Source organism: Emys orbicularis, chromosome 2, assembly GCF_028017835.1.
Source record: "Emys orbicularis isolate rEmyOrb1 chromosome 2, rEmyOrb1.hap1, whole genome shotgun sequence".
In the NCBI taxonomy this organism is placed as follows: Eukaryota; Metazoa; Chordata; order Testudines; family Emydidae; genus Emys; species Emys orbicularis.
Window position 1 is genome coordinate 45,751,227 of NC_088684.1, and position 12,614 is coordinate 45,763,840.

At 44.0% G+C, this 12,614-nt stretch overlaps 1 protein-coding gene across 1 annotated transcript in view; it reads right to left on the bottom strand.

The window, feature by feature from the left end:
• The window catches only part of SLC26A7 (solute carrier family 26 member 7), a 135,017-nt gene that overhangs the window by 9,870 nt on the left and 112,533 nt on the right, over positions 1–12,614 (bottom strand). Inside the window, exons 13-14 of the mRNA XM_065399357.1 lie at positions 5,108–5,245; positions 3,530–3,578 (exon numbers count right to left, since the gene is read on the bottom strand). Coding sequence (XP_065255429.1) covers positions 3,530–3,578; positions 5,108–5,245 — 187 coding nt within the window. The remainder of the gene's footprint in view (positions 1–3,529; positions 3,579–5,107; positions 5,246–12,614) is intronic.

Genomic DNA, 12,614 nt, shown 5'->3' on the forward strand with positions numbered 1-12,614 from the left:
CAACTATATTCCAGACATATATCTCTTTTGAAGAACTTCGGGACTATTTGTTGGTGCTTATTCTCGTGCTGCTAGAAAATCTGCTACTATGTTGGTTTCTAGAAGTGGAAGTCCACCTTTTCTTCTCTTTCTCATTTAAATGAACCCAAATGAAATTCACTGCTGTGCAGAGATTGAGCACTAGGTCTATGCACCACTTAAATCCTCACAATAGGGCTTAAGTGTGATCTAAGAAGTACATAGGTCTTATGCTAGCTGTCAGCATGGATACAAATTTTACACACGGTGAAGAATCAGTTCAGCCAAATGAAATCTGCACTTCACACTGGTTGACATTTCTGAGCTTTTAGGGAAATGCTGGTACAATACTTTATAGTCTTTACTAGAAGTTCTTACGTTGCTGTTCTTTACAGCTATAGCCATGCACTCAGTTGCCCCAAATAAAACAATCTAATGCAATATAAACATCATAAACATAGTTAATAAAGGTTAATAGTTAGTAACAGTCAGATACTAGCCCAAATTCAAGTTTTCCTCTATAGCCTGAATGGTAACAAGCTTTTTACAAGAGATGTAATAGCTGAACTCCTTCCATGCTTGAGGTCACCCATATAAAGAAGAGCCTGCAATTTTGCTTAGCCTGTATGAATGTATGCACTATGTTCTGACATTTTATGAGGTGTGGCATGAGAGGGGTTTATGCATTTAAGTCTTAAATAAAAACAAACCTTTAGTTTGTTCCATATGCTGAAGTAAGGTACCACTGTTAATTTCAATCTCCATTTTCTTTACTTTTATTGTAAATGGCTTTAAAAGCCATAAAGTTTTAACATGGTTTTAATCCTTTTGTACTTTTCAGTCTTGTACTAACTAAGGCTCCAATCCTGCAGTGAACTCTGAGTAGGCACTGGGGGCCCACCTGATGCAGATCTTGTTGCATCATCAGGGTATGCAGCCGGGTTTATTTCCTCATTTTATCAGCAAACGCTGTACATTTGATTTTTGTGTTTCAGTTGAGAGAACAGGCGCCAACTTTCTGATTTCCTGAGGGGTGCTTCCCACCCTCTGTCCCACGGCTTGCCCCCACCCCACCCCTTTCCCCGAGCACGCCCAGAACTGGTGCCTCCCCATATTGGGGTGGCACGATCTAAAGGGGAGGTCACGTGTTTCCACCCACCAACCTCCCCCCCCCACTCCGTGCCCCCACGGCATGTTCCGCCGCTCTCCCTGGCAGGAGGGAGCCCAGGCGGGGAGCAGGAGGGAGCTGCTTCTAATGTCGGACCCTCCCAGTCGCTGCTCTGCAGCCCGGCAGCTGCCTGAGAGAGCCTGGTTGGGAAAGAGGTGGTTTCCACTCCCTGCCTGGGCTCGGCTGCTGGGGACCATGGCTGAGTGAGCAAGAAACGTGCTGGGGGGAGGAGGACTCCAGCTCGCTCGCCCCCAGTCCCCAGACATGGGCAGGGAGTGGAAGCTGCCTCCTCCCCAGCCAGGCTCTCTCAGAAGCCGTCAGCCTGCCATGCTGCAGAGCAGCGTCCCAGTGGCCGGAAGTGGCTGGTCCCGCCCCTTCCATTCCCTGGCATGTGGGGAAGTCCCCCTGCCGTTGTCCAGCCCTGCCTCTTCCCACCTCATTCTGACCCCTCTCCCCACCTCTTCCAGCCCCGCCCTGCCCCCCCGCTTCTCCCCCTTCCTCCCAGCGCCTCGGGCACACCGCTGAACAGCTGATCCTCGCAGGGCAGGAGGTGCTTGGAGGAGGGGGAAGAGCTGATCGGTGGGGCCTCCCGCCGGAAAGGGGGAGGAGCGGCCCACCAGTGAGGGCTGAGCACCTACCATTTTTTTCCGTGGGTGCTCCAGCCCAGGAGCACCCCTGGAGTCAGTGCCTATGGTTGAGAGGCTGAAGTAATTCAGGTCTCTAGATCAAATCTGGACCAGAGCAGTAATAATTTAAATCACGCTGTGACTGGATTCATGGAACCCTGTGATGGGTTCATGGTAATTCTTCTGAAATGAGCTGGCAGTTGCTGAGTATAGCTACACTGGATCAGAAGTGTGACTGCAGCACACAGACATACCCCAGCTAGCTTTTATCTAGCTTTCATCTAGCCAGCTTGAATCACAATAGCAGTGAACCCGCAGCAGTACAGGCGGCAGCACAGGCTAGCCTCTCGAGCACATAGTCAGGTCTCCAGGCCGGCTCTTACAGGCCATGCTGTCACAGCCTCACTGCTCTTGTTATTCCAGCTAGCTAGATCAAAGTTAGCTCAGGTATGACTACACGTGCTGCAGTCACACCTCAGAGTCCTATCTAGAGAAGAGATATCTCTGCTGGATCCCTTACTGGCAATCTCAGAAAGGAGCTCAAGAACTAAGTGGGTGTAGAACTAAATGGGTGTTCTCATCTCTACAAGGGGGCCCTCCAGATCAAAGTTAAGGAAGATTGACAGGGTATTGTGGGGAAAATGGCACTGTTAGTGCTCATGCAATGTTAGTTCATTAATGACTTGGATTATGGAGTAGAGAGGATGCTTATAAAATCTGCTGCTGGAAGGGGTTGGAAGCTCTTTGAAGCAAGTCAAAATGGCTTGACAAATTGGAGAATTGGTCTGAATTTGACAAGATGAAATTCAATAAAGACAAGTACAAAGTACTTCCCTTATGAAGGAAAATCAAATGCACAACTACAAAATGGGGAATAACTGGCTCGGTGGTAGTACTGCTGAAAAAGATCTGGGGATTATAGTGGATCACAAACGGAATATGAGTCATCAATGTGTGCAGCTGCAAAAAAAGGTTAATAGATTCCGGGGTGTATTAACAGGAGTGTTGTATCTAAGACACAGGAGGTATTTGTCCCGTTCTGCTTGGCTCTGGTGAGGCCCCAGCTTGAGCCCCAGCTTGAGCACTGTGTCCAGTTCTGAGCACCACAACAGCACAGTTCTGAGGCAAGATGTGGACAAACTGGAAAAAGTCCAGAGGACAGCAACAAAAATGATAAAAAGGTTTAGAAAACCTGTCCTATGAGGAAAGGTTAAAAAACCCAATCATGTTTATTCTTGAGAAAAGAAGACTGAGGGGGACCTGATAAGTCTTCCAATGTGTTAAGGGCTGTTATTAAGAGGATGGTGATCAATTGTCCTCCATACCCACTGAAGGGAGGACAAGAAGCAATGGGCTTAATCTGCAGCAAGGGAGATTTAAGTTGGATATTAAGAAAAAATCTTTCTAACTATAAGGGTAGTTAAGCTCTGAAATAGTCTTCCAAGGGTGGTTGTGGAGTCCCCATCATTGGAAGCTCTTAAAAACAAGTTGGACAAACACTTGCCAGGGCTCGTCTAGATTGACTTGATCCTGCCACCGTGCAGGGGGCTGGATTTGATGATCTCTTAAGGTCCCTTACTGCCATGATTCTGTGCTTTACTTGGTGTGTGTCCATGGCATGAAAATTCATTTACAAATAAATGGGAAAATTTGGAACCATCTGACACACTTGAAACCCTCTCTTACTTTCAACTTGTATCTTACATGGTAAACTCACCATGACAATTTCCATTGGATACTGGATTGAGCAACGTGTTCTGTTCACACTGAAACAAAAGCAATGAACAATATAAGTACTCGAGGGGAAGAGTAATCAGGTCTCATGCCTCCTTTGTCAATTTCCTTATTGAGAAACAGAATTAAGAGTCCAGAAAAAATATCAAAATTGTCTTTCTGTGACTCAATGTTGTGGATCCATTGTATTTGTGGAATAAAGGAAGCAAGCATTTCCCAGTTATCTCAACCTGTTTAGTATTACAGCTGACTTTCACCTTCTGAGCCAACCACCAACCTGAATCTGGGTTCAGCAGATGTATTTTTTTTAATGACTCTTCAAAGGATGCTAAACAGGGCTGGTGAAAAGACAGGAAAATAATTTTTTGAAAAATTTCAGTATTTCAAAGTTGTTTCCATTTCACAGGGTTCAAAATGGACTATTTTCTGTAAAATTATCTGCAATATTTTCAATTCAATTCTTACTGAAACCATTTTCTGAATTCTTCATTTACCAAAAATGCGCTTTATTTACTAAAAAGAGTTTTAGATCAACAAAAATGGTTGATAATACTTTTGATATATATATAACATTTATGATAAATATTTCAGGAAAAATATCAGAAACTTTCACAAACATGGAAAAAATCAATGTTGCTAATTTTTTGCAAAAAGTTTTCTCTTTTGAAAAAAAGGCCAATTTTCTACAAAAAACTGCAAAAAATGTCAGCTAGTTCCAGTGTTAAGCTCTTTCTAGTACAGATAAAAGACTAAATCCCTGCACCAAAGAACCTCTAAACTAATTTCAGACACAAATCAAATGCATTTCTTTCTATCTAGGTACTTATATGGCTCCTCTCACTATAGTTTTGTAGTACCTTCCCAGTAATGAAAGAAAAAGCATCAGCAACAGTAAAACTCTCTCGCTCCCCTAAAACTGAAATAGATATGAGTGGGTAAATTGGAATAGCAGGATGCCTTTCGTGACACTCCCTAGAACCATAGTTATACGCATTTATTTTTTTAAATACTCTATTTATTTCCCCCAAAAATATTAGCAGTGCAGAAAATTAAACAGAGTTATTACTTTAGGGCCTGATTCTCAACAGTTTTACCAACCTAACTCCCTACTGATTCCAAATGAGTTGCTCCTGATTTACAGTAGCACGGGAGGAGAATAGGAAACTGAGAGTTCAATTTCCAGAGATGTTGAGCACCTGCAGCAGCCACTGACTACAGCTGAAGATGTCTTTTGAAAATCAGGCCTTTAAATCCTGATCCAAAGTTCACTAAAATTAATGGAAGGCATCCTGTGGACTTTGGATCGGCGCATTAGCATCTTTCACTGAATCACATAAACAAATATATTAGAGATATTCTTTCAAAATAATAGGAAAAACTAAATATATTTAATCTCCTGAAGTTTAGACTCGAACTTTATTCCACGGTAAACAACTAATTTATAGTATAGTCTGATTTTTCTATTGCATTATCTAATTAAATGCTGTGAAATCTTCTGATGGAATGCACAAGAGAAATGCAAGTAAGTCTCATCATTACTAATGCATGCAGTATAACCTACCTTGTTTAGATCATCATGTGGCTGGGTGCTTGCACTATCCTTCTGGATTATCCTTATTAGGTCATGATGGAACTTCTTGGCATTCAGAAATACTAGTGGGTTGTTCACTGAAACTATCTTTACCTGTTGTAAAGATTCCTTTGGGATGAAATAAACAAAAGACTTAGTGCCTTAAGATTTAAAAAAGGGAAATTTCTTTAAAAACCCTACATAATACCAAACAACAATCCTGTGATAAAATTCTGAGTTACCATGGTGCTTTAACAGATTACTAATTTGATCAGTCTTCACACATGATTCTATCTTAAATTGAGGAGGAAATATAAGTAAAATTAAAGGAGTATTTAAAGGTATTCACTGAGTGTCACCTGAAGAATTTCTACCCAGTAGATAAATTTACTGAGCTTTTCGTGCATCTAAAGCTCTAACACATGAAGAAGCCTGAGCTACTCTGAAGCAAGGCTGAATCATCTGTGAACTGCAGAAGCCATTTCTGATCTTCCCAATATCATCCTCGACTACAGGCATAAAGCTAGAACCACTCTCAGCTAGCCAGAATAACACAAGTTAGAGCCAACTCCAAGTGTCCCAAAGTAATATGAGCTTAATTGTGCCTTCTAGACACATCCCTAATGGTATGATAAACAGCTTCCTATTGGGGGTGCTATTGTATGATTGTGTCTAGGACCTGAGAGAATTCTACTTTCAGGAAGCGATTGATGAGAGAACACTGTAGATGTGGAGAAAGGAGTATAGCCTGCATGTTGCACTGTCTCGGTTCTCTCTCTCTTTATGCTCGCACATAGAACATTGTGTCAGAAGTGAGTCATCTCCTACAGGTAGGTGAAATCAGAATCTAAGACTATTACAAACCAAACCAAGAGAAAACAGTAATCATAGCAACATATCAGATTCCTGTCCCTGAGCATATGGACATGAAATACAACATGTTTAGCAACTGTATATTTTTTAGATCACAGGGGGAAAGCTATGAAAAAAATGTCAATAGAGCTGGATAAAAGGGAAAACAAAGCAAGAGCAACCACACTATTAGCTGTAATTAGGAAAGACTGCCTCATGCTCCAACAGCCTCTGGACATGTCAACAGCACAGCAGGAGGACCCTGAAAACAACCTAGAAGTGCTTCAAAAACATTTTCAACCCACAAAAAATGTCACATACGAAAGGCATCTTCTCAACAAGGGTAATCAAGAAACTGGAGAAACAATAGATCAGTATATTACCAGACTGTACAAAATGGCTGACTCATGAAATTACTAAATCTTGAAAGATCTAATTTATGCTAGGTTAGTAATTGGGACAATAGATGCAGGAACTGGAATGAGAATGCTCAGAGAGCCCAATCCACAGGCGTGCAAAGCTAGTGAACAAACTTCCGATAAATTTCAGAGGATAAGTCGAGCAAACACAAAGATAATTCACCAAGTAGCACAGGGAAAGCATGAAAATACAATGAAAATACACAGCACATTCCCAATAGACCCTGGAACAAAATGGCAATGGACTTTTTCACTGCAAACCACACAAACTACCTAGTTACTGTAGACTACTTCTCAGACCTCTGGGAACTAGTCAAATTGTCAGACAGTACTGCAGCGACCATCATCATAGACAAAGCCATGAAGCGTTTCACATTTCAGCAGGCACAGTATCCCAAATTGTGTAGTTTCAGACAACTAGTCCAGTTTACTTGCAGAGCATTTGTGCAATTTACCCAGGAATGGGAATTCAGTTATATCATTTCACTTCATCACCATACCACAGCCAACTGAACAGCAAACCTGAAATGGCAGTTTAAAATACTAATCCGGCATTAAAGAAAGCTGCAAAAAGCAAAAAAATATAGGGCAAGGCATTCTTGAATGGAGAAACACTCCCACTTTAACAGCAGCCCAGTACAATGCTTGATGTTCAGACGAACATGTACCCTGGTGCCTATCATCCCAGCATTATTATAACTGGCAGCAGTGGAAGAAGTAACATACAAAGAGGAAAAGAGAGACCTGCAAAGGCCAAAACCTACTATGACTGAGAAGCTAATGTCATGTACTTCTTGTATACAGTAGGTTGCAGTGCTGCTACTAGCAGATCAGGCTTCTGTATCAGATATGCCAACTACAGAGCTTCTTTCTGAGAGAGAGAGAGAGACACCAGAGATCTCTCTTACATAAGATCCTTTAATGCTCTCCCAGGGATGGCTGAGGTTAGCTTAAATAAGGAGAGGTTACTTACCTTACAGTAACTTGAGTTCTTCAAGATGTTTTGTCCCTATGGGTGCTCCACCATAGAAGGTGCACATGCCCATGGACTCTTGACCAGAGACTGTAACCAGGGCACATAAGGAGGCCCGGGCATGCTGCCAGTCAGTTCCTTCTCAACTGCGAAGCCTAACCGTTCAGAAGGGAAGGAGGGCAGGAGGTGAAGCACCCATAGGGATAAAACATCTTGAAGAACTAAAGTTTTTGTAACATAAGTAACTTCTCCTTCTTCTCTGAGTATATGTCCCTATGGAGGCTCCACCATAGGAGACTCCCAAGCAGTAACTCAATGAGGAAGAGGGTGCTGAGGAAGTAAGTCCAGGTCAGTTTGAAGGACTGCATCACCAAAGGCAGTATCATCTCTGGAAGCAGGTAAGATGGCATGGTGTTTGGCCAAGGTATGGATAGAACGAAGACTAACATATCTCTGCTATGGGAATGTCTTTCAGTAGAGCTATAGATGGAGACTGATCTCTTGTAGAATTTACTGTCACTCCATGAGAGGGCTGTACCCCTCCATTCTCATAACAGGTCTTGATGCAACCTGAAACCCCCTTATATAGTCTTTGTGTGGAAATGGGTTGGCTGTTCATCCTATCCACAATCAACAAAAACAGTCTAAGAGAGGCATGGAATAGTTTAGTCCTGTCCAGAAACAAGGAAGGGGCCTTCCTGACATCCAAAGAATGAAGGCTTGATTCTTCTCTGGAGGCATGAGGTTTTGGGTAGAAAACTGGTAGGTGAATTTCCTGGTTAATGTTATGTTCTGAGGAGACCTTTGGGAGAAAATGAGGATGGAGAGGTAATATAACCTTGTTTTTGTATAAGGTGGTGTATGGTAGGTCCACCATAAGCACCCCAGCTCCCTCATTCACTTCGCTGAGGTGTTGGCAATTAGAAAAGAAATTCTGAAGGAGAGATGGAGGATGGTTCCCTATAGGTTTCAAGGTGGGAAGGACCACCAGCGCTTCCACTTTTGTAGGTAAGTCTTGGGAGTACTGGGCTTTCTACTGGATGGGGGAAAAGGTCAATTCCATGCTTGAGAGCTACTGACGAGCCATGCTCTCAGATTCAGGGAGGAGGAGTTGGGATGAACAAGGGACCCTGAACTCTGTATCAACAAATCCTTTGTGATAGGAATTCTGAGGGGTGTTACCTCTGAGTAGTGGATGAAGTTTGAGTACCACACTTGCCTCAGCCAAGCAGGTGCTATGATAATAACTCTCGCTCCTTCTCGATGCAGCTTGAGAAGGCTCTTGAGGATTAATGGTATAGGTGGGTAGGCATAAAGAAGGGTAGTGGGCCATGGTGTTACCAGGGCATCCCCCTAGAGAACCATGACTGTGACCTCCCTTAGAGCAGAACAGGTGACATTTTGCATTGTTCAGTGTGTCAAAGAGGTCTACCCCAGTATACTCTAGGTCTGGCAGATGCTGTAGAAGACAGAGTCCTTGAGATTCCATTTGTGATCCTGCCAAAAGTGTCTGCTCAGGGAGTCTGCAGTTGTACTCTGGAAGCCTGGTAGATAGATTGCTGACATTTCTATCTGATGAGCGATGCACCAGTTCCACAGCTTTAGCAGCTCTGCACATAAGGCCTGGGGACTTGCTCTGCCTTGTCAGTTGATATAATACATTGCTGTCTTGTTGTCTAGCATTATTTTGACTAAGAGACCTTGTATGGCACAAAAAAAGTGTTGGCAAGTATATCATACTGCACAGTGATGTTTGGATAGGCTGTTTGTTTGGAGTATATGCTGTTTTTACTCATGTCTGGAGGCATCTGAGGGGCATCTTCACATGGAGAGTCACACACATAGAGGCCGAAATGTGGCCCAAAATAATAGGCAAGTCCTCACTGTTGTTTGCAGTCTGCACTGTAATGTTGAGATTAGGGTGGGTAGGGTGAAGAATCTCTCCTAGGGTAGGCAGGTTCTTGCTGTTGTGGAGTCTAGAGCAGTTCCTATAAAGCCTATTCTCTGAACTGGAGATGGTATGGGGTTTCTTTGAGGTTGATAAGGAGGCCCAGAAACTGGAATAACATTAATGCTGATGATGTTGCCTCCTGGGCCTCTTGGGGTGACAGGCTGTGACAAAGTGGAAATTTTATGTAATATTTTTATGACACTTGTGAGTGCCTCAATTTCCCCTATATGTTGCATTGTTACCCAGTGGGTAGAAAATGACTGTTTGTTCTCAGGGCAGGCTAAGAGAGATAGGTATGAATGTCAGTTAGCTGTCTGAGCTGGGATGGGCCATTAAAAAGTACTAGCCGGGGTTGACCCCATATCAATGGAGAATCCGAGAAGAAAACAGAACACCCAAACACGAGGACACTGACACCTAGCAACCAACAAATCACAGGGAGAGAGGTTTCCCTACCCCACGGCAGGAAAACTGAGCTGTATTTCCCAGCTTGGAAACAAAGGACTGGGAAGGTCTTGGATGGGAGATTAGAGTTGGCTGCTGGAAGGAGTCGGGGACTCTCACCTGGGATCTGACCAAGAAGGTCAGACTGAGAGACAGACAGAGCTTGAACAATGGGGTTCACTACAGTTTGGCTGGGCTCTGGGCTAACCAAAATGGTCTATGCTTTAGTATTAATTTGCTAACCTAAAGACTTCCTATGATATGTTCCAGCTGACTATTAAACCATACCATTTTGACAATGCTGTTTGTGTCACTGCAAATGCTTGGTGAGCTGCATTAATCCCTGAAGAGTGTACACATCTCTACCAGGAATCTATCTCTGTTGGACTCACTGAACAGAGTTCACAATATTAAGCAGGAGTGCTGAAGCCCCAGAAGTTCAGACTCAGGAAGCAGTGAGGCCATGTGGCTTACCCTGGAGAAAGAATGAGATCACTTGAGGTCTGGCGCACTGAAGGGGTTCCTCCAACAGACTGCTCCAAAGCTGGGGGTGTAGCACTAATCTTGTGGATCCATGACATGGGCTCCTGAGAAGCCGGTCACCAGATATGGGAAAATCTATATTCCCTACTGACGTAGACGGGCTGCTGAGAGAATCTTTGTGAACACCCTTGGGGACATGGAGAGTCCAAAAGGAAGAACTTGATATAGATAGTGATCTGCCCCACCACAAATCTTAGGAAATGCTTGTGTGACAGGTGGATGACTACATGGAAGAGGCGTCCTGCAGATCGAGGGCAGTGAACCAGTCTCCTGAATCTAAGAATGGAATTATGATGGCTAGTGTCACCATTCTGAAGTGTTGTGCTAGGACACAGTTGTTCAGGTTCCTGAGATCAAGGATTGGTCTCCACCCTTCTCCTTTCTGGGGAACCAGGAAGTAATTGGAATAGAATCCTCTTCTGACAAACTCTGTGGGGACCAGTTCTATAGCTCCCACAAGAAGAGAGTGGATGTCTTGTTTTAAGAGTTCCCATTGAGAGGAGTCCCTGAAGAGGGACAGAGTAGGGTGAGGGTGGAAAGGGGGAATAGTGTGGAAGTATTCCCAGGCAGTTAGGTAGTAATATAGTTGGTTTCCAGAGGGAGGGGAGTAGTTGCAAACTGTGATCTAGTGGAGTGTAATACTTGATGCTCTTGACCAAGGGAGGGGATAATTGGGTAGAAGTAGAGGTGGGAAGGCTCCATTTCTGAGGTCTGGCCCGTCTCCTGAAGGGGTTCTGAGTCTTAGGAAAAGTGTACTGATGGTAGCAGAATGGTCTCGATATTTGAGCGGTTTTGGATCTACTAAACTGTCTTCTCATTGCAGGCACCTAAATTCCCAGTAATCGCAGCATTGCCCTAGAATCCTTGACTGTGTGGACAGAGGAGTCTATGCTTGCTAAAAACCTTAGGTCATTCAAATAGGAGGTGTTCCACCATGTTATGACCTTCTCTTGGAAGTCCTGAGGACTGGAACCAGAATGCTCTCTTGGAAGGTCTTGAAATCTTTTGCATAGGAGGGCAGTGGTGGTATTACCACCTCATCTGGAAATGAAGAGGACCTTCCAGAAGGTGAGATCTCCTCTGTCAGAGACTCCGGTTCCTCTTTTATATCTTCCAGTACTGGAGAAGTGTTGGGTACTAAGCTGCACAGTGCTGACGTGTGCTATACTATAGGATGATTTGTAGAAGCCGGTGGCTGGTACAGTACTCGTGGGTACTGGTGCTTTCTCTTAGATATCTGATGACGCTGGTTGTCATAGTGGCCCCACGGGTCCAGTAACTGAAGGGGATAACGGAAAGGACCCCAATGATAATCATAATCTCTGGGCCTATGATATCTGGTAGGTTCCCCAGGCTTATCTTCATGCAAAGGGCTCAAGGGGGTAGGGTACTATGGTCTTGGAATCCATGTACAGAAATCTGAGTCTGAGCAGTCTTTCCCTGAACTAAAGGGGGACGGGGGAGGCGGAGCTCCAATGTTCTTATTGGTACTGAAGGCTGGACGTTTAAACCAGTCCCAACATGCTGCTTTTGTAGCGGTACCATGGAGATGGTGCTGGCAGATCCCCCCATAATTGGTGATTCAGGTTCATCAGCAATGAGATCCTCTGAAAAAAGAAACCTGGAAAGATGTTGAGAGCTCTGATGTCTTCACCCAAAGTTAGAGTCAGTATCAGGTGGTGAGATAGAGGCTGCTGCAGTACAAGATTATTATAATGTCCTGTCCCTTTCAGAGGTACTGTAAAATATCAATACTGGCATGAATGGTAGCCCTGCGTGTCTCACTATGCTGCAAGGGAGTAGATGGTGCCGCTGCACTAGTTGCTCTTGTGGTAGGCACATCCAAGTGAAGCGTCTTCCTCGGTACCAACACCTCAGTACCGAACTCAGTCAAAGTCTCTACTGTACTCTTAGAGGGACAAGAGCTCTTCCAAGAGTGGGTCCTTTGCGATGATCTGCCCCTGTTCTTTATTTCCCAGTTGGGAGAGGTATATTTCCTTTTTTCTGATGTCTTATTGTCCAGAGCTGCAGATGAAGCAGCTACAGTGACCTGGGCTGTCTTTGACATAGATGTCAATGTACGAGGGGAAGAGGGCCTCCAGGAGCTAAGGCACGCTCCATTAGTATAAGCTTAGTCTATCCTCTGTCCTTCTTGGATCTGCCCTTCAAACCCAGATAGACCTTGCATTTGGCAGGGGTTGTGGGAGCCCCCCAAACACTTACAGGGAAAAGACCTGTGGCAAGTCTTATGGGTCTTAAACCCTGAGATCTTGGGCACAACAATTATGCTCCAACACAAAAAATCGGAGAAGAGGA